The sequence below is a fragment of the Misgurnus anguillicaudatus genome, chromosome 21 (genome assembly GCF_027580225.2).
Source record: "Misgurnus anguillicaudatus chromosome 21, ASM2758022v2, whole genome shotgun sequence".
NCBI classification, from domain to species: Eukaryota; Metazoa; Chordata; class Actinopteri; order Cypriniformes; family Cobitidae; genus Misgurnus; species Misgurnus anguillicaudatus.
Window position 1 is genome coordinate 4708089 of NC_073357.2, and position 23515 is coordinate 4731603.

At 36.5% G+C, this 23515-nt stretch overlaps 1 protein-coding gene across 1 annotated transcript; it reads left to right on the forward strand.

The window, feature by feature from the left end:
- Positions 1-853: 853 nt before the first annotated feature.
- anpepa (alanyl (membrane) aminopeptidase a) lies at positions 854-22665 on the forward strand. The gene is made up of 22 exons (XM_055175957.2): positions 854-995; positions 8407-9134; positions 10352-10494; positions 11365-11504; positions 11582-11708; positions 11814-11968; positions 12118-12231; positions 13015-13158; positions 13405-13470; positions 13567-13632; positions 16549-16724; positions 16804-16880; positions 18498-18631; positions 18721-18776; positions 18857-19004; positions 19335-19426; positions 19506-19616; positions 21699-21866; positions 21986-22126; positions 22201-22282; positions 22412-22568; positions 22646-22665. The coding sequence occupies exons 2-21, from the start codon at positions 8545-8547 to the stop codon at positions 22562-22564; spliced, it is 2883 nt and encodes a 960-aa protein (XP_055031932.2). The 5' UTR covers positions 854-995; positions 8407-8544; the 3' UTR covers positions 22565-22568; positions 22646-22665.
- Positions 22666-23515: the final 850 nt, after the last annotated feature.

Here is a 23515-nt window from a genome sequence, read left to right on the forward strand (position 1 = left end):
TTGTAAATGTTTAATGTTCATTTAACTTTGAACAAAATGTTGCAGGTAAAAAACATAAATTTAAATCTACAGTAAGTTACCGGCAACCCAGCTGCAATTTCTATGGAATTTTTTTACAGTGCACTGCAAAAAAACATTATCCACATCAAAACCCCCAGTCTTAAATGAACACTGCTGGGTGTATATATTGTTAAAAAGGAACACTTAACCAGGGCAAGCTGTAACTTTATCCTGTAACTTTAGAAAACTAACAAGCTACGATTCAAGAATCAATGCCAACTAAAACAAACACTGATCACCATAATGGTGACTTTAAATGAAACTGCCAAAACCTAAACCTAAACAGTTCTTAAGCCTATAAAAAGATGTAAAGAAATGGATCAAGGAACCTTCAGACCCCTTTTGTAGGACCTTTATTTTTAAGAGAATGGGACATCAAAGGACTTCTAAAAGATGAACCACCTTGACATCATCTAAATCTGTCATTTTGTCTTTAACTAGTTGTCGATTGTAGTGAACCGTATCTTCTGTCGTGAACTAGTCTTGGACTGAAAACATCAAAGAGGAGGGATGTTATTCCTTCAGTCAGCATTAGTAATAAATCATTAAAAACGTTTTAGTTGGGTTTGTAGTTGGGTTCAGTGGAAGAATTTTGTGCTTTTTTACCTGATACACACTAGTATGGTTACAGTAAATGGAAAGCAAAGCCTTTTTATTTTCGTAGAAATTCTCAATTTTATCTGAAAGTGCTCACCAAATAATATGAGACTTTTCACAATATATACCCCCCCCCCCCACACACACACATGCTTGCGTGCGCACGAAAAAACTTGTGTTGTGGGTGAGTGGGTGAGTGTGTGAAAAAATGTAAGCAGGCTTTCGCTCGCCCCTCCTCCCCAAATAGAGAGAGAGAAAAAGAGAAAGAAAGAGAGATTCCCATCAGCCTCATCATATACACAAACTCTCCTGCTTCTGTCAGTGCATGTGGATACGTGGTAAGTGCTGTTTTAATCTTAGTTGATCTGGGTTACCTTCATCAGAACTGAATCTCTCAAGATATCTGCCGAAAGATTTCTGTGTTTCTGTCTGGCCTTCTGGAATGATTTAGCATATGGTCAACGGATGAGATGTTTCTCAAATACTTTCTTTTCATGGGTTTTGGACAACGATGTGGGTGTTTTGCGTTTTAGAAAGAGAATCTGTTTGTGTATATTTTCATATCTCAAATGACTTCCAGGTGGAGAGTCCAGGTTTCAAAATAGCTTGAAATAGTTGAGTGCCAAAGAAAAATCTGATATTAAGATTGTGTAAGACAAAGTGACTCGTCTGTTAAAACATTTTACATGATGTTTCATGCTTAATGTGAGAGGATATATACTTAAAATATTAAAATCATCAAGTTAGTAAAACCAAGACAAAACGGCAGGGTTTTGGCATACATGTTAAAAAACAAGTAAACTAATTTTCATGACGTTTAAAGTTTTTGATAATGTTTTGCTGGTTAAATGGCCTGGTATGGACACAGGGACAATAGTATCCTGTAATGGAAACAAAACAAATGGTTTCCCAATTGGTTTCATTTTTTTTATATTCATATAAAGCTGCTTTAAAACAATGCAACACTGTTCTGTATAAGTGCTATGAATTAATACATTTGATTTCCAAGTTTGTCATTTTTAACAGTCAGGTTTTCTTTTTTTAAACATTCTAAAACATATTTAGTTTATTAAAGTCAATCTTGTTAATGTAGTGATTATGTTTTGACAGCCCCCTTAAGAGATCACTACAGATATTTATCTTTTACAGCCAAAACATCTGCAAATTGAACTTTCACATACATCTACTACAAACACACATTTTTATTATCAAATAAAGCTGGCTACTGCACTGTTAAAAATTATGTGTTTAATAAATCATGACAACATGTTTTTATAGAAGTTACAGCAAGTCATCAAGAGCTAAAATTGTAAGTAAAAATGATTTGTACAGCCAATTTAATTATACTAACAAATGTACATACAAACTAAAAGTTTGTTTTTGCATAAAATATGCATGTATTTATATGTATGTAAAATGCATGTATGTATTTAAATATACATAATAATTACATATGACGCACACACACACACACACACACACACACACAAATATTTTATGCAAGCACAAACTTTTATTTTGTAATTGCAATTAATTCTTTGACAGCCATAATTATTATACAAGTAATATACATAATTGTTGTACACAATTGAAATGCAAGAGAAGATTGCTGATTTTAATATTAATACGATACTGCATGATGATATGATACAGTTCATAAGGTAACCTATTATCAGCTCGACATCATGCTCAATGCTGAATAGCCAAAGCAGTGATACAGTACTGTATCTGTTAAAGTGTGTTTAAAAGATTAAGATTATATAACCTAATAACAGGAAGAAGGTTAATGACACCAGGTACATGTGTGAATGAAGAGGAAACACCTGGGAAAGAAAAGCACACAATTAATGGGTGCATCTACAGTGTTTTACTAAGACTCAATAAAGGTAAATTTCCTGTTAGTCATCTGTTTCCAAAACAAATGTTTTAGGGTATATCACCCAAAATTCATAATGAATAATGAACATCCTTTACATTTAGCTGCCCATAATGTCGGTAGCTGTTTAGTTTAATTTGAATGAAATGTTACTTTTCTCAGTTCTCACTTATTTGCCATAAAGTTTAAAAGCATTCTCCAGTAAAAAAACTTTCTTGCTATTTTCTGTTTGTGTGTTGCAAAAACACACAACAAAATACTGGCATTTTAAATATTTAATGTGAAATGTCATTTAATATTTAATGAATATTTAAATATTTATTTAAATATTAGTTTATCCCAAAATAATTTGTGCTTTGCAGGAGCAACATGAAGGAATATTTTGACATTACTCTCTTGTGTCAGTTCTCTGTGTTACAGGTGAGAAAATGGCTATTGTACAGTAACTGTCAAGCTCCAAAAAACAAATAACAGATGACTGCATAACTCTTAGTCTTATCGTCCCTTAGTTTATACACACTCAACTCTATTATTTATAATTGTTATCAGAAAAGAAACAATATTAATGTTTTGCGAAAGAACACATGAGTAAATGAGATTTGATAAGCCCTTCTTTGCAAATTATACTCAATACTTTAAAACCCACAATTATTGTATGTTATTTTATTATTTTAAGTCACATTTATATAGCACTTTTTACAATGTTTATTGCACTTTTAAAACAATGTTTTATTGCACTTTTACAATGTTTTGTTGCTTCATAACACTTTTCTTTAACAGTCTTATTGCACTTTTTACAATGTTTCATTGCTTCATATCACTTTTTACAATGTTTCATTGCTTCATAGCACTTTTTACAATCTTTTGTTGCTTCATAACACTTTTCTTCAACAGTGTTTCATTGCTTCATAGACCTTTTTACAATGTTTCATTGATTCATAACACTTTTTTAAACAATGTTTTATTGCATTTGTTACAATGTTTCATTGCTTCATAGCACTTGTTACAATGTTTCATTGCTTCTCAGCAAGGCTTACAATGTTTCGTTGCTTCATAAAACTTCTTTACAATGTTTCATTGCTTCATAGCACTTTTCTTTAACAGTGTTTTATTGCACTTTTTACAATGTTTCATTGCTTTTGCTACAATGTTTCATTGCTTCATAGCACTTTTTACGTTTCATTGCTTCCCAGTAAGTTTTACTGTTTCATTGCTTCATAGCACTTTTCACAATGTTTCATTGCTTCTCAGCAAGTTTTAGAATGTTTTGTTCCTTCATAACACTTTTTACAATGTTTTTACAATGTTTTTTACTCAGTAAGTTTTACAATGTTTTATTACTTCATAGCACTTTTTACAATGTTTTATTGCACTTGTTAAAATGTTTTGTTCAATTCAATTCAATTTTATTTATATAGCGCTTTTCACAATACTTAATTGTTTCAAAGCAGCTTTACATTAATAGAAGCAGTAAAAGCACAGAAAAACAACAGATAGCACAACATAATACACGATAGCATAAGCAGTCAAATTTGCTGCGGCTATGACTCGACATTATAAGCGAGCGTATACTAATGTAACGTCTAGAAGAGGAAGCTAAGTTAAGCCCAAGAAGGCTGCTTCCCCGGGGTAAAAAACCCCTAGGATAAAAAAACCCCGGGCTGTTTAGCCGAGGAAATAAAAAAAAGTCCTAGGAGGGAAAAACCCTTGGGAGATATATATGTATTTACACATATAAATGGATAAGGAGATTAGGCGGGTTCTGCCGGTGATCGTTGGTCAGGCATCAGCTGGGCATCACGTTGAAGGACGACCAGTAGATCAGAGGTGTGCTGACTTTCACATCTACCGGAACTGGGTTTGTTTGTCCCATTGTCCTCGGGGTCGAGGACGAGACAGGGAGAGAAAAACAAAATCATATTAGCGTAGGGGCCGTTCACATGTAATGCAAGTGTCACACAGTAATGTGGTTTAATCAGCTTAGTTTCAGACAGACTAACTATTGCGGCATAATTATATTATCCACAGTTGAGGATTTTGCAAATTGGGGGCCCACTGCGACGGTATATATGGTAACTAAGGGTCACCTTCCGATCTTTAAGAGAAAATTGTTGCTTCATATCACTTGTTACTTGTTTAATTGCCTCTCAGCAAGTTTTACAATATTTCATTGCCTCATAACACTTCTTAACAATGTTTCATGGCTTCATAGCACTTTTTTACAATGTTTCATTGCTTCTCAGCAAGTTTTACAATGTTTCGTTGCTTCATAACACTTTTCTTTAACAGTGTTTTATTGTACTTTTTTACAATGTTTCATTGCTTTTGTTACAATGTTTCATTGATTCATAGCACTTTTTACAAAGTTTCATTGCTTCTGAACAAGTTTTACAATGTTTTGTTGCTTCATAACACTTCTTTACAATGCTTCATAGCACTTTTCTTCAACAGTGTATTATTGCACTTTTTATAATGTTTCATTGCTTCATATCACTTTTTACAATGTTTTTACAGTGTTTTTACTCAGCAAATTTTACAATGTTTCATTGCTTCATAACACTTCTTTACAATGTTTCATTGCTTCTCAGCAAGTTTTACAATGTTTCGTTGCTTCATAACACTTTTCTTTAACAGTGTTTTATTGCACTTTTTACAATGTTTCATTGCTTCATAACACTTCTTAACAATATTTCATTGCCTCATAACACTTCTTAACAATGTTTTATTGCTTCATAGCACTTTTCTTTAACAGTGTTTTATTGCACTTTTTACAATGTTTCATTGATTCATAGCACTTTTTTAACAATGTTTTATTGCATTTGTTACAATGTCTCATTGCTTCATAGAACTTTTTACAGTGTTTCATTGCTTCTCAGAAGTTTTTCTATGTTTCATTGCATCTCAGCAAGTTTTACAATGTTTTGTTGCTTCATAACACTTCTTTACATTGTTTCATTGCTTCATAGCAATTTTGTTCAACAGTGTTTTATTGCACTTTTTATAATGTTTCATTGCTTCATATCACTTTTTACAATGTTTTTTACTCAGCAAGTTTTACAATGTTTCATTGTTTCTTATCACTTTTACAATGTTTTCACAATGTTTTTTTACTCAGCAAGTTTTACAATGTTTCATTGCTTCATATCACTTTTACAATGTTTTTACAATGTTTTTTACTCAGCAAGTTTTACAATGTTTCATTTTACAATGCTTTATTGCTTTATAGCACTCTTTTCACAATGTTTCATAGCACTTTTTACAATGTTTCATTGCTACTCAGCAAGTTTTACAATGTTTCATTTTACAATGTTTTATTGCTTTATAGCACTCTTTTCACAATGTTTCATAGCACTTTTTACAATTCTTCATTGCTACTCAGCAAGTTTTACAATGTTTCGTTGCTTCATAACACTTCTTTACAATGTTTCATTGCTTCATAGCACTTTTCTTTAACAGTGTTTTTTTGCACTTTTTTACAATGTTTCATTGCTTTTGTTACAATGTTTCATTGATTCATAGCACTTTTTAACAATGTTTTATTGCATTTGTTACAATGTTTCATTGCTTAATAGCACTTTTTACAATGTTTCATTGCTTCTCAGCAAGTTAGACTATGTTTCATTGCTTCTCAGCAAGTTTTACAATGTTTTGTTGCTTCATAACACTTCTTTACAATGTTTCATTGCTTCATAGCACTTTTCTTTAACAGTGTTTTTTTGCACTTTTTTTACAATGTTTCATTGCTTTTGTTACAATGTTTCATTGATTCATAGCACTTTTTAACAATGTTTTATTGCATTTGTTACAATGTTTCATTGCTTAATAACACTTTTTACAATGTTTCATTGCTTCTCAGCAAGTTAGACTATGTTTCATTGCTTCTCAGCAAGTTTTACAATGTTTTGTTGCTTCATAACACTTCTTTACAATGTTTCATTGCTTCATATCACTTTTCTTCAACAGTGTTTTATTGCACTTTTTATAATGTTTCATTGTTTCATATCACTTTTTACAATGTTTTTACAATGTTTTTTACTCAGCAAGTTTTACAATGTTTCATTGCTTCATAACACTTCTTTACAATGTTTAATTGCGTCATAGCACTCTTTTCACAATGTTTCATTGCTTCACAGCACTCTTTTCACAATATTTCATTGCTTCACAGCATTCTTTTCACAATGTTTCATTGCTTCACAGCACTCTTTTCACAATGTTTCATTGCTTCACAGCACTCTTTTCCAATGTTTCATTGCTTCACAGGACTCTTTTCACAATGTTTCATTGCTTCACATCACTTTTTTCACAATATTTAATTGCTTTTATAATCTAAGGAAACAATAAATACTTTTTCTTTGACTATCGGACATTTAGTGACATTTATTATTATGATAAATAATTAGTGTCATATTAAACTAGACATCTCTCCATCTTACATGGAAATTACCCTTAAAAGAAGAAAAATTATATGAGAGTACGGATTTTACATTACGTAAAGAATTTGTAATAATCCAATTACAGTTTTTCTTGATTGCTTTGGCCTGGTTAAAAAACTAGCATCCACCCAGTTTTCATCATCACTATCTCAGCAGAGCAGAATACATGTCTTGCAAATGTGTTAACTCTTTCTCATTGGATTGACACGTTTTCCCCACCCTTTTGCAAAACAGTAAACACGGATGTCATTCAAGCAGTCCAAACTCCATTGTTTTAGCTATTGTAACCAAACAGAAACCATTTATTCCTAACTATTAGAAACTACCTAGATCAGTATGAAATCACTGTAGCACCTGTTTGACACTCCTTTACACAAATCTTCAAATAGCAATCAGTCTGCAGGCCTTATAAAAAGGTGCCATGTCTGTGTTGTTGTTTGCCAGCATGGATGGAGGATGTCTAAGGCTTTTCACTGCTCTCATCTTGTCAATAAGTGGTTTGGGGTACATCCTCGCATAATGATGCTGTTCCTCCCAGCATATTCCTCATTTTTGAATCCAATAGTGGAGTTCTTCAGTGCTTGAAGGTGGAAAGTTTATGATCACCATCCCTATGAGCAAATGCCTTTGCAATGACTCCTGCTGCCCAAGAAATAAGTGCAGAGGAATGTCAAGGTTAGATAAGGCATACAAGAAGATTTTTCTCTAGGTGCATTGCAAGAGAGGATATTGAATGTGATGTAAATGAGGCCATGTGGCCCCATTGTCAAGACAGAAGAGATCAGTATAAGTTGTGGCTATGTACTGTATGTCTTATACTCCAATAGATTTTTCTGTTTTGGTTTACATGTATTCTCTGTAATATTTACAGTTTTCAGACATGGTTTGGAAAAAATAAATGTCATGGAATCAATAAAAAATGCATTAAAGCATTTCTTATTTTGGATCCAATTCTTTGCAAAAAGGCAAATTTGAAACAGCCAATAGAGAAAGACAACAAATGGCACTGGCAATAGGTTACATGGACAGGCAATGGTGCACTGATTCGAGTATTTTTTATTTTGTTGTACACTGTGTAATGATTGACTGAAAGAGCTTGTATGCAAGTTGTGTTGTTTGGAGACAATTTTTGCTTTTGTTGCAAGTCTTTTGCAAACAAAATGTGTCATTTTGACCATGAGTGCCACTGTTTAGGCCTGTGTGTTAACTGTTTTGAAAATGTGGAATTTAAGTTGACGGCTGCATCAAAGCAAACAAGAAAAACTGTAACAGCAGTGTAAACATCATAAAGTAATTACTTTAACATTATTAAGTGCACCCAAGCACCACATAAAAACTGAAACAGTGACGTCTTTAAGATTGTATGTAATTGTATGTATCTTATGTAAAAGTCATAATCATCTTACATGAATATATTTAATGCAACTTTGCTTTTTTTAGGTATTTACTAATATCACAGAAAATGGAAGCCATCTGTTTGTTTCTCTTGAAAGCAATGTCATGCTAGCATCATCTCAAAAGCCAAGAAAAAACTGAACGATCACACAAACCACTTCACATGCCAAATCCCAGCCGGCCATGGCAAAAGGATATTACCTCAGCAAAAATCTGGCCACTGCAGCCATGATATTGGCCGCAATAGCCTTGCTCACCATCATTGCCTTATCCATCGCTTACAATCGAGAAAAGTCCAGAAATGCAGCTAAATTCATGAACGATACCACACCGGCACTACCTCCCACACCGAAGACTTCAAATGAACCATGGGACAAATACAGACTGCCTGATACATTGTCTCCACAGTCTTACAATGTGACCCTTTGGCCCCGTTTGGTAACGGACACCAGTGGGATGTATATTTTTACTGGGAACTCCAAAGTGATCTTTATTTGTCTGAAACAGACAGACTTGATTTTAATTCACTCCGATAAACTTAACTTGACTCTGATCGAGGGTCATCATGCAAAGCTAACAGGATTGGGAGGTGTAACAGCTCCTGCAATAAAAACAACATGGTTTCAGAAACAAACACATTATTTGGTGATTCAGCTGGATGGGAATTTAAAGCCCGGGAAGTCTTACCAGCTCTATACGGACTTCAGGGGAGAACTTGCCGATGATCTGGAAGGTTTCTACAGAAGTGCATATATGGAAGACGGCACAAAAAAGTGAGAAGTTGGTCATAGTATGGTAAATGTAGTGGCCCCAAAAAACGTTGGAATGAACATTTTATTGCCAAGTATTGTGCAAACAAAGGATGCTTTCTAACATCACTTTTTATCATAATTGCCATAAAAACAATTTATCTTAAGGTGATTTTTAGCAGATGCTTAAAGTGTCTGGTTTAAAGGTGCAGTGTGTAACTTTTATAAGGATCTCTTGACAGAAATGCAATATAATGCATAACTATATTATCAGTGGTGTATAAAGACCTTACATAATGAACTTACCTTAGAATGAGCCATTTTTATCTATATACACAGAGTGTCCCCTTACATGGAAATCGCCATTTTGCACCGCCATGTTTGTTCAGTCGCCCTAAACGGACAAACTGATCTATAGAGCGCGTTTTGTAAGAACGTTGTCGCAGACGACGACATGATTGTCCTGTGGCGGCTAGCGTAGCTTCTCTACGCGTTTTAAAAGGGTGGGTGAGCTGTAGACTGAGCCGTTCGTTGCAATTTACAATCTTACCGCTGCTGATGATGCCACTACAAATCTACACACTGGACCTTTAATGTAATGTAATGCATTTATTGGTTTTAATGTCCAAATGCTTTTGGGGGCCACTGTATGTTAACATCTGAATGTAAAATGGACACTCCCCTTTTTTAAAAAAATAGGCTAATTTTCCAGCTCGCTCTTCTGTAGTTACATCGTGTACTAAGACCGACAGAAAATTAATGATATTACGCAGCGCCAAAAAATAGTCCTCTTGGTAACTTTCAATAGCAGAGGACTATTTTCGGGCGCTGCGTAATATCATTGCACCTGCTGCAGCCATGTTACATCAGCAAAGTCCTTGATTATTATGCCAGAATGAAAGTATAGTTCCTAGTCATATCTGCCTAGAAAATTGCAACTTTTAATTTTTTGTCGGGCTTAGTACACAATGTAACTACAGAAGAGTCAGGTTTCAATTAGGAAAAATATTGAAACGCTTTGGTTTCATGCTAATGGTCTAATCGAATGAAGTGAATTATGCTAAGCTATGCTAAAAGTGGTACCACCAGAACCGGAGATTGGCTGGATGGATTCCAAAATAGTAAAAATCAAATGTTTAATTGTGTGGGAGCTGGAAAATGATCCTATTTTCAAAAACGTGGAGTGTCCCTTTAAGTGAATATATTATTTAAATTAACTAATTTGCTCTCCTATTTTCCAGAATTATTGCCATTACTCAGATGCAGGCCACATATGCTAGAAAAGCTTTTCCGTGTTTTGATGAACCTGCCATGAAGGCTGTGTTTTATATCACTCTCATTCACGATAGAGGAACTATTGCACTGTCAAACAGCCAAGAAATGAGTAAGATGATAAATGTAATAACGTTTTATTTACGATCACTGATTGACAAGTATAATCTGCATAACCCCAAACATGCTACAGTGACGGTATGTTTGCGCATGAAATCTTTTGGAAACCACCTGTGACTTTCTGTGGTTTGTTAGTCATGGTTTTCCGTTGATTATGTGTCATTCAGCTGTTTATCTGTCGTCTTGATATTGGCACTCACTTTAACCCTGCTTGTTTTACAATTATTTTCTCAACTGCTATCAAACATAATTCAGAATATCTGAAAAGCAGGCCAACTTTATGCCTTTTCTCAGAGCCGGCCAAGCCACTAAGCGACACTTGCAATTGCAAAGGGCCCCGTGGCCAGCAGAGGGCCCCCTAGAGTCACTGCCAGCTTATGGTTCTGTCCGCGTTATCCGCATCACGAAAATTATAGGGCTCTACTAATAAATGAATAACTTGCCTCATCTTCCACTCCTTCAAGTCTAACTGTCACTTTGTAAACCAAGAGCGCGTGCCGCATCCGGAAGTGCTTGCGCAACATTACGCACAGTGCGTAAACATTATCGACCACTTATTGAGCTGTCCTTATCGTTTTATCAAAAAAGTTTATATTGGTAAAATTAGTATAGTATAGTTATAAGGTAGTAATTTATTTTCTTTAGGCCTTACTTAAAACGGCCAAAGGGGCCCCTGACCATATTTTGCTTAGGGCCCCCAAAGGTCTACGGCTGGCTCTGCCTTTTGTCTTAAAAATGTCTGTATTACAATATTTTTACACAGCACTTTATTGCATTAATAATTATATCATTAACTTGGTAGTTTATATTATAACTCTTGTTTAGTTTTTTAAATACATATGTCTTGTTTTATGATCTTAAGAAATAGAAAATCTGAATATGAATGGAATTGAAGTTACCAGGACGATTTTCGAACCCACGAAAAGGATGTCAACGTATCTTGTCGCATTTGTCGTCAGCGATTTTACGTACATCAACGCTAAAGACAACAAGGGTGTTTTGGTAATACTTCCCCAAAAACTTACTGATTCAAACTTATAAAAAGATATACATAGTTTCAATACATTTTCGTGTCCAAGGTTAGAATATGGGCACGGAAAAAAGCCATTGAAGAGGGACAAGGGAACTACGCCCTTACCATCACACAGCCAATACTGGAGTTCTTTGAGAAGTATTACAACACCAGCTATCCACTATCCAAATCAGGTATGACCAAACCAATAAGTGGACTTAATGTTTATGTCTTCAAAGTGCAGTAAAATGTACAATTCTCAAATGAAAACCAAACAAACCCAATACCTTTATTTCTAGACCAGATTGCTTTGCCTGACTTTAATGCTGGAGCTATGGAAAACTGGGGTCTGGTGACTTACCGAGAGACGGCTCTTCTCTATGATGCCCATACGTCTTCCAATGGCAACAAACAGAGGATTGTGACTGTGGTTTCCCATGAACTGGCTCACATGGTATGTCACGGTGAAGTTACGAAGACTTTAAAGGCTAACACATGTCTTTGAAAAATACACAAACACAGATGAATCTAACCACACAAAGTGGATTTCTGAAATGTGCAAGAGTGTTATTGATAGTTTGCCACGTGATTTATGTCTTCCAGTGGTTCGGAAATCTCGTGACACTGAAATGGTGGAACGATCTCTGGTTGAACGAAGGGTTCGCGTCGTATGTGGAATATCTGGGCGCTGACCACGCAGAGCCGACCTGGAACATTGTAAGACATTTTCAGTGGTTAATTCAAATGAGGTAACTTGATATCTTGGGTTAAGTATAAACAATTTGGCTTTGCTGCACTTTCAAAACATTAGACTGGTGTGTTTAGGGGTGGATCTACATGTTTGTCTGATCTATAGAAGATGGGCGTCACAGAAGATAACTGAGAGTCACCAATGTTTGCTTGGACAAATGTCCTCCTCCAAAAACAACTACTGTGCATAGGTTGTTTGTGCAAGCAGCTTAGTTATGCTGTAAAGTTAAAGGCGGAGTCCACGATGTTTGAAAAACGCTTTGGAAAAGGAGAAGGGCCGACTACCAAAACACACTTATAGCCAATCAGCAGTAAGGAGCGTGTTTACTAACCGACATCCTTGCCGGGTTGCGTATGTGTGGGGCGGGTCTTTTAAAAGAAGGTCCAGATTCTATTGGGGTAGGGGCTTGTTTGTTTAGGTGATTTCAAATATCAACATTGGCTTTCAAACATTGTGCACTCCGCCTTTAAGGGCTCTCTAGCTGGTGAAAAAAAAACAACAACAACAGCATTGAGCTGCATGTGTCTCATGAAACGCTGTTTGACTGTCAAAATATGTCGTGAGTTTGTTTTCACAAAATGTAAGACCTTTTCACACGGTCCCTTAACCAGCATTCTTGCAGTATTTATGAGCAACACTTGATTTTACATGAATGCATTTGGTTAACACAATGCTGTTAGGAATAATCTACGCCTCCTAGATCTTGGCCAGGTTTAACTCATGATTTACTCTCCATAATCTCGTACCAGAAAGACCAGATCATTTTGTATGACCTACAAAGAGCATTTGCTGTGGACAGCCTGACCTCCTCTCATCCCCTATCACGAAAGGAGGAAGAAGTCAACACACCTGCAGAAATTAGTGAAATGTTCAACACCATATCCTACAGCAAGGTACAAGTTTTGTTGTGCATTATAGACACTAAACACAGATTATATACATCTATCACAAATCCTATATGGTTATGAGTGCTTGCCAGGGCATATCTATGCAGTTTGTAAGATGTTCTGTTTTTGTTGCTATGCGAATGCTAGAGAAGTAATGAAGCAGAGAAAGCCATTAAGCAGACGGGTCGTTTCTGTCCAGGAAAGGATAAATCAGCTTTATGATAAATGCATGACATATGTTTCTCATTACAGGGAGCTGCCGTTCTTCGAATGCTCTCAGAGTTCCTGACAGAGCCTGTGTTTGCCAAGGGACTTAGTGTAAGTCTCACTGTTGTCTCAAATTACAGCAGATTCAAGAATTCTCCAAAAGTTTTATGACCAGATTAAAAGGTTTGCGTTGTTTCCCTCATAAAGAATTACCTGAAGCAGTTTGCTTTTGGAAGCTCTGTGCATTCAGATCTTTGGGACCATCTTCAAAAGGTACGTTGTTGTAATTGTGCATTGTTTGATAGCATGCTTGAGACATGCTGAACATGTGTCTTATAAGACATTAGAGTTGCACTTTATTTTACGGTATGTGCACTTAAAGGAATACTCCACTTTTTATAATAAAAACTTTTTATAATTTACTCACTTCCATGTCATTCAAGATGCTTATGTCTTTCTTTGTTCAGTCCACATTATAAAAAATAAATTAATTAATACATTTAAAAAAAAAAGTAAAAAAAAATTTAAAGGTCCAGTTTTTGAAGCTATGATTGTGTTTATGGTACGCAATATAACATGTGTTCATGTTTCATGTGTAAAAATCGCGGTACTTTTCACACAATTTAATTCATGTCCACATGAAGCCGGTGCATTCCCTATCCGATAATTTTTTTCCTTGCTCTAAAAAAATAATCCGTAAACACGAAACCACTGAAACCGACTGAAAGCGGTGTAGTATATATGCCGGACCAGTATGGGGCGCTGTAATTCTGCCACAGATATACACTATACACGGAGAAAAAGACTTTGAGCATGCGCATAACCAACGTATGGTGTTGTCCATTATCGCTTGTTGGTCACCACAATTGCCTAGAAGCAATAGATTTTTCTGTAATAAAGCTAGTAGGCTTTAGTAGCTTCTGTAGCACGAACACAATCACGTAGTCCACCGTTATTGTTGTTGCTGTTACGTATGACGCTTCCGACACGTGATGTGATGACGTTTTCGCTTCAAAAAATATACGGATTGGCTGTACAGATGAAACCGCAAGGGTGTCGGTTTTAGATTTATCCACTTTAGGACCTGGTTTTAAAAAAATAGCGGATTCAGTCTCCCAAAACGCCGGATCCGTGTGGATGAAACGGCAATACGATAACAAATTTATACGTATACAGTGATACGCGTCTCCGTGTGGACAGCCCCTTACTTATCTGTATAGCGCTGTTTTCACTGTCCTAAAAACGGGGTGATGTCTTCCTTGTTCTATGAAGTCCCTCCTTCAGAAATACGTAACGAGTTCTGATTGTGTAGCTTGTTTAGTGTGTTGTGATTCGACAGCAGCTTAGCTTAGCCAGAGCCGTTTGAGCCAAAGCTGTTGACTGATGTATTCCTGTGGGCGGAGTTCAGTCAAGTTAACTGTTCTACTGACATCATTAAAGTCCAAACCAGTTCGCTATAGGCTTTGAACGGGGAATTCTGTGAACTTTGAGCTCTATTATTTTACAGGTATTAATAATGCACTAAAAGCAACATTACACACTAACTAAAGTTTGAAAAATGGGATCAGGAAAAACGTGACCTTTAAGGAAAAAAATCCAGGATTTTTCTCCATTTAGTGGACTTTGGTGGACCTCAACAGTTTACAGTTTCAGTGCAGCTTCAAGGGGCTCTAAACAATCCTAACTAAGGCATAAGGTCTTATCTAGGGAAACAATCATGTGACGTGCCAGCGTGACCTTTCGTATTACGTAATCACGTGGAAAGGTCACATGTTCCATATGTCAAAACACACACTTTTAAACAATAAACTGCCACAAAGACATTAAGTAGTTTATTAACAACATTGGAAGGATCCTCTTTCTTTCATTGTAAACACTGGAGCAGTAGTTTCGCTTACAACATGCGTGACCTTTTGACATGATTACGCATCACACGGCTAGTGCAAGATGAGAAATTGTGGTTAAAAAGTACTTATTTTTTTTGTGAAAATGACAATGGTTTTGCTAGATGGGACCCTTGTGCCTCGTTCGGGATCGATTGGGGTCCTTTGGAGCTGCATTAAAACTGTAAACTGTTGAGGTCCACTAAAGTCCACTCTATGGAGAAAAATACGTTTTCCTCAAAAAACGTACTTTCTTCTCGACTGAACAAAGACATTAACATCTTGGATGACATGCGAGTCAGTAAATTATCAGGATTTTTTATAAAGGTGGAGGAATCCTTTAAGATTGATTTATACTTCTGCCTCTATGCCGTAGGCTATGTGCCAGTTTTTATTTATACTACTGCGTCATTGTTCACATCTTCGTGCAATGTAACATGCAGACCGCTAGTAGGCAGTAGTGGCCACTACTGGTGTAACATACATTATCAAAACAAAACCTGAAGAAGAAAGCTTGTTGTGTATGTTGTTGAAAACGCATCAGCAGTGATGTTGGTAATATAGACAATGACATGCAGCTTGAGGTTTGGAATACTGCTCCCCAATTTGCTCAGTTGTTGTTTTTACTCCGTTGTTGTTTTTACTTCGTTGTTGTTTTTACTCCGTTGTGGTTTTTACTTAGGGTGACCATACGTGCCATTCTTCCCGGACGTGTCCTGGCCAGGATTTCTGTGTGTCTTACGGAAGTCATATTTGTTGACCGCATAAGCCATTCAGTTAAAAACATAACACATACAATCGCAGTTTCATTCTTACCTTAAAATGTAACGGTTGCTTTTCTGTAATAATAATATTAATCATCTATGACGTATGCGGGCCACAAATATGACTTCGGGAAGACGAACCCGAAATCCTGGCCAGGACGCGTCTGGGAAGAATGGCACGTATGGGCACCCTATTTTACTTCGTCGTTGTTTTTACTCCATTTTTGTTTTTACTCTATCTTTGTTTTTGTTGTGCTTTAGCAGAGTGCTTGTGGTCGTAGAACTGACGCATTGTTACATTTTTGGAAAGGTTTGCGTCAGGATACGCAGTGTGGGTCAGATGCAGAAGTATAAATCATGCTTAACATTGTACTCACTCAACTAAATACTAGCTTTTAAAATGGGTTAGGGTTAGGTTCAGCGATGGAACCTAACAATTATAGTTATCCAGTAAATGCATAGTATGTACATGGAGAACATGAGTCAAAGATAAAGTGCTACCGACGGTTGTAATTGATGTATGCATGTAACATTTAAACCAGGCGGTTGACCAAACTCCAGGGTTGAAACTACCACGTAATGTTCATGACATCATGAACCGCTGGATACTGCAGATGGGTTTCCCTGTTGTCACCATTGATACTCGAACAGGCAACATCAGCCAAAAACACTTTCTTCTGGAGTCCCAGGCAGTGGTGGATCGCAAATCTGAATTCAAGTATGTTCTGAAACATCTCCAGATACAGTATTTTTAAAACTTCCACTTTGAGTCTAACGGCTTATTGTTAAACCATCAGTTATGAATGGTTTGTGCCTATCAAATGGATGAAGCAAGGTCAAGTGCAGGATCAAGTGTGGCTTCTACAGAAATCAGGTACGTAAAATTTTACAGCTCAACCAATAAAATCGCAGGTCATTCAGTTCCTTCGCTTACAGGAGCAAGTCTGTAGTAGGCAAAGAGTCAAATATTAGTCTGTATACTACAGGGGGTTGTATGTCAATGAAATCCTGGATTGTGGGAAAACACATTTGTGTTTTAGTAACAACTGGGGAGTGAATCTTGCAAAACCATTTTGGCTTGTGAAAAACCTTTATAACAACCATTTGACCGCTTGCATGGTAAATTAAGCTTACAGTTCTTGACAGTGTTTGGCTCAGTGTAACAACATTGATTTAAAAAACAAGTCAATGTCATAGATTATAAGTCACCATTCACACCAGGAAATAAATGTCAGTATTTTTATAGTTTGAAAGCTATAAGATGAGTTAAACAGGTCAGGATAAGGTTTAAAGGGGTCGTATTATGAGATTTTTTTAAGATTTAAACTTTTGGTGTCCCCAGACTACGTATGCGAAGCTTTAGCTCAAAATATGCCACAGATGATTTATTATAGCATGTTAAAATGGCCCCGTTGTAGTAGGTGCGAGCAAAAATTAGCAATTTTTGGGTTTGTCCTTTTAAATGCAAATGAGCTGATGCAAACACTGATCGCCATAATGGTGGTTTGTTAAAATTGTCTCAATTGTGCTGTTCATTTTTTTCTCTCTTTCTTTCTCTTTGCACTAAATGGTAGTGCCATGGTTGGATAGTGCAGATTAAGGGGCGGTATTATTGTAATAAGACTCACTACCTACGTCACAAAAGAGGCGAAATTTGAATAACCTAATTTTTCACATGCTTGCAGAGAATGGTATTCCAAAACACTAGGGATGCACCAATATGGCAAATTTTGGCCGATACGATAACCGATAACTCTTGATATTTGGGGCCGATAACCGATATCTAGAGGCCGATAAATATTCATATTATTTTCACAATGAAAAACTTGCAGACCGCGGACATCTTGTCTTTGCGCTATACTAGCATACTCTTCTTAAGCCCGCAACACGTGTCATCTTCGTGCTATGTCACAGAAAGCACCAATCAATACTCCACATGGCCAGCAATGAGCAAGTGAAGTGGTTCAACAAACCAAAATAATCCATAATTTATCGGCTTTCATTTATCGGCCTAATTTTGCTATCAGACCGATAACCGATAATATTAAAAATAAGCAGTTATCGGCCGATAACGATATGTCGGACGATATTGTGCATCCCTACAAAACACATTTACTGGGTTTTTCTTTTTCACGTTTTCTAGGTTACTACAAGCACTAGGGATCCTATTATAGCACTTAAACATGGAAAAAGTCACACTTTTGAACCCTTTAATACAAAACCTTACCCCCACTCGTTCTGCTCAGTTTGTGCTACAGATTTTCATCAGATGTAAAAATCTCTTTTTTTATGGCCCTGGGTTTACCTGTGATTACCAAATTGTAAAGTTGAGAGGTTTTTTTGCCCTGGCCAACCTGATAAACACTTCTGAGAATGTCTGCATATGCATGTGTTTTGCTAAATTGCATTACTGTAACTTATTGCAAAATATATGTTTTTTTGCTTTTGAGGTTTACTATATAAACATACTTCTTCATTCACTCATTTTAAGCCATACACAAACCCATGAAAGTCAGCCAAAATGAGTGGGTTCTGGCCAACCTTCACGTATCCGGATATTTTCGAGTGAATTATGACCCTGAGAACTGGGAGCGACTTCTCAGCCAGCTTGAGTCAAACCATCAGGTACAAACAGAGGCATGAAACTTCTCACGAAAAGCAAAAAACTGCAAAACACACATATAAACAAATGCATGTGGTTCTCCTTTACACAGGCAATACCGGTGGTAAACAGAGCTCAGCTTTTGGATGACGCATTTAATCTAGCAAGGTAAAATTGTTAGGATGTGTGTGAGATTTAGTATGTAATTCATGTAAAAAGTGTAAATCTTGGTTGTATTTCTTTGCCAGAGCATCCATTATAAACATAACATTCGCCCTGAGAACAACCAAATATCTCATGCATGAGCAGGAATATATTCCATGGGAGGCGGCTGTGAGGAATCTCAACTATTTTTTCCGCCTGTTTGATCGTAGTGAAGTTTACGGTGCCATGCAGGTCAGTAAAGTCTCATCTTAAAGCGATACTCCAGCCAAATATGAAAATTATCCCATGATTTACTCACCCTCAAGCAATCTGAGATACACATGCCCATGATCCTTCAGACAAACATGTTTGGAGTTATTTTAGAAAATCTCCAAACTTATGGTAGAAAACCGGGATCAGGGAATAACTTCACAAAAAGTGCATCCATGGGGTAATTTTGATATTTGGCTGGAGTATCGTTTTTATATTTCATGTAAACCTGAACTGTGAGAAAACCAGGGCTGCTTGTGTGTGTGTGTGTGTGTGTGTGTGTGTGTGTGTGTGTGTGTGTGTGTTTTTCAGGCATATCTCCAGAAACAAGTCAGACCTCTTTTTAAATATTTCGCGACTATCACCTCGAACTGGACGACGGTACCATCCGGCCACACTGAACAGTAATGATGCCTTTTTTCTAGACTGTATTTAACATTAGAGTTGTGATGAATAACAAACTGTATTTGTTTAATTTGTCAGGTTTACACAGATCATTGCGTTGTCTTTAGCCTGTAGTACAGGTGTGGAGGGTTGTAGAGATCTTACAAAGAGCTGGTTCAAAGGATGGATGCAAAACCCACATACAAACATGTAAGTAGAGGAAACGTAAAGATGCTATAGAATGTAAAACTGTATTTACCTAGGAATAGATGAATAATAAATGGTAATAACACATTCTGAGCCTTAAACGCATTGTTTCCTCATTCTTATGTAAAAGATGCAAAAGGCAGCTAGAAAACAGACCAATCTCAACATACTGTGACGTTACAGTCGAGATGTACGCCTCCCAAATTAAATTACATATTAAATTATAGGGGTGGTGATTGCGCAGTGGATAAGACACACGCCTTTGGTGTGAGAGAACCAGGTTCGAATCCTCTGTGACACACCATTGTGTCCCTGAGGAAAACACTTGTCCCCTAGTTGAGGCGTGCAACCTCTGACATATATAGCAATTGTAAGTCACTTTGGATAAAAGCGTCAGCTAAATGACTTAATAAAATTTTTAAGTACGTTAGCAAAGTTGTGACGGCTGAGTTAGCGTTACATGCTAATGCTATATGCTAATGTTTAGGCTGAAGTTCTACTATTGATGTTACAGTTACGTTTTGCAGGTCCATCTCACGAAAATCTGTGTTATAGTTATATTGTTTTCTGATTGGTTTTTCCTATTTTCTTAGCATTGTCGCTTGGGGTTAGGGTAAGAATCATTTTCTGTTACATTTTTAGACATCCTAACCCCAACTCCAGACGAGAATAGTTTCACAAGCCGAAGAAAGACATGTATACATAAAAGTACATCCTAACACAAACCCCAAATCTAACCTTAACCCCAGGCGACAATGATTTGAACATGGGGGGAAGCAATGAGAAAACAGTGCATAAAATGACACGAGAAATCATTTTATGTATGATTTTGGATTATCACAAAAAATAAGCTCTGTGTTAAGCAAAACTTTATGACGCTTACACGTTTTGTTCAACAAAATAATCTTCACAGATGAACACAACTTTTATAAAATCTGAAGTCTATAAAAAACGAACCTTAGGTCTTTCGACATCAACTTCATCACCACCAAGCTTCTGACAGCTCTTACAAATGTTATTAAACACATTTAAAAACATGTTTCCTGATAAGGATTTACTCTGTAGACAAATCTTTGTTAGAAATTTTGCCCATGTGGTGTTGTTTTTGAGATCTTTATGTTTAAAGTTACCTATACAAAGTCTGTAGCCTACCCTTAAGAAAATTAACCAAGTTTTTTTTGTGTGTATGGCAAAAGTATAATAACCACGTTTTTTGGTGTATTGATTACTATTAGCAAAGCTATGGTTTTACTATACTTACCAATGTTTACTATGGTTTTAAAAAAACACGTTTTTGAAATCCATAGTTATTTTGTGGTTACCATGGTTTTAAAGGGCAACTATGGTCTGATTCACAATTTTACATTTCCTTTGGAAGTGTGTGTTAGTACATGCTAAGGATATGCAAAAGATACAATCCCCAAAGTAAACAATGGCGCGAGTTAATGCTTCCGACGTAAATCTCTTTTCTTGGACTACAACAAACACATGGATTGTAGGCAACTCCTGTTAGTATTACATTGTGAGTGAATCTTTCAAACAAAGTAAGGAGCGTCACATTTCTTTAGAGGTATTCAGGCCAATCACAACGTACAGATTAGCTGGCCAATCAGGGACACAGTGCTTTTCAGATCGATGAGCTTTGTACAAAATCAATGCATTTGAGGAAGGCAGGGATATCTGGAGCTACAAAAAATGTATTGTATGTGGAAAATAATGTGTTTTTTAACCATAAAGCACACGAATACATTGTATTATACCAAATAGAAATGAAATAGGTGCCCTTTAAACTGTAGTAAAACCATGGTGAATTTTCATAAGGGTAGTCCCATGTAGCAACTTGTTAGCAACTGCCCTTTTATAGACTCTTTAAAGCTTCAAAAAAACACATGAGTGCGGTATAACTGGTATGTTGTTTGATTAACACATCAATCTGACAGCGTGCTGTTCCTTGAATAAAGAAGCTGCAAATTCGACCAACTGGCAGCTGCACCCCATGAAACCCCCAATAGTTTGCATCTTGATTTAACAGAAGAAAACATTTACCCATGGTTCTCAAAGTCAGTTTTTTTTCACACCTAATAGGATTCATCCAAATCTGAGATCCACAGTGTACTGTAATGCCATCGCTGTGGGCGGAGCCGATGAGTGGAACTTCGCCTGGAAGATGTTACAAAATGCCACAGTTGCAGCTGAAGCTGTTAAACTGAGATCCGCTCTGGCCTGCACCAAAGTACCCTGGTTACTGAACAGGTACAATAAAGACAACAAATACACATTTGTTTAATCATCTATCATACCATTCTGCTTCAGAAATCAGTTGCTTGCATTCATGCATTTGCTTACAAAGCATTGTTTTGTATTTCATCAAGGTATCTGGAATACACTATGAACCCCGAAAAGATTCGCAAGCAAGATGCGACATCCATCATAGGATACATTGCCAGTAACGTTATTGGCCAACCCTTAGCATGGGACTTTGTCCAAGCGAACTGGGACTATTTCTTCAAAGTGTGAGTATGCCAAAAACACAGCAGGAATAGAGAAAGGAAATTATGAAAATATTCATGTTGGTTCTTCTCTCCAGGTATGGAACTGGATCTTTCACTTTATCCAGAATGATCAGTGACATCACTAACAGATTCTCCACACCGTTTGAGCTCAGTCAGGTACATGCAACAGCTTATATTTGTGAAAATTTGACTGTAAGGCAGCAGGGAAACTAAGTCTGTTAACTTGATCTCATGTGTTGGGCTAAACTGAATCTTACATTGTATCTGTCTTCTGATGTTCTTCAGCTGAAACGTTTCCAGAAGGACAACGCTGAGACTGGATTTGGCTCGGGAACTCAAGCACTTCAACAGGCCATTGAGAAGACGACAGCCAATATTAAGTGGCTAGAGGAGAACAAGCAAGCGGTGCTAAAGTGGTTCATCTCTGAATCTGCGTAAAATGGCAAGTTCACCATCATTTCAGCTCAAGCATGATTTACCTTCATGTGGTTTCAAACCTGTCTTGATTTGTGTTTGTAGGTGAAACACGAAAAGAGATGGAGAATCTTCTCATGCTGACGTCAGGAAACGATCCTGTAACTTGAGGGAATAACCAATGGAAGCAATGTATCAGATATTTTTTATTCAAGGCAACTGGAAACATGAGGTCTGTCTCAGGGGCACAATCGTGGTTGTTCATGATCCACACCTTATGGGTAACATTTTGGCTACCAGTGCAGATATATTTAACCAACCACTAGGCCACATCACCTTCATACAAATGAGGAATTTATATACCAGAGAGTTACTGACAATGGATCTCCTCAGTGTTTAAAGAACAGTGATCCGATTTCAGAATTGTATGAATTTGTGCGTAATTATGGTCTTATCTTGATGTTTTTACATTTCATTTGTTTATATGCCACTGTGATATAGGACATATCAAATTAACACACATTTTGAAATGTGTTTTGATACATATTCTTTATACAACTGTGTTTTGTTGTTTCTCCTAAATAAATGTGCAAATTTTATAAACTTCTAGATCATAATCAGTTCTGAAGTATATTAGGCATACGATCAATCATAAAATACGACCAACTATTCAGATAATGGGACCTAGCTGTTACAAGATGTGTACAAATAAACGAGGAGGATGACAGCTATCAATTAACATATACGATTAACAAGGGGCTGTCCACACGGAGACGTGTATCACTGTATACGTATACATTTTTTTATCGTATTGACGTTTCATCCACACGGATCTGGCGTTATGGGAGACTGAAACCGCTATTTTTTGAAACCGGGTCCTAAAGTGGATAAATCTGAAACCGACACCCTTGCGGTTTCCTGTGTACAGCCAATCCGTATATTTTGTGAAGCGAAAACGTCATCACATCACGTGTT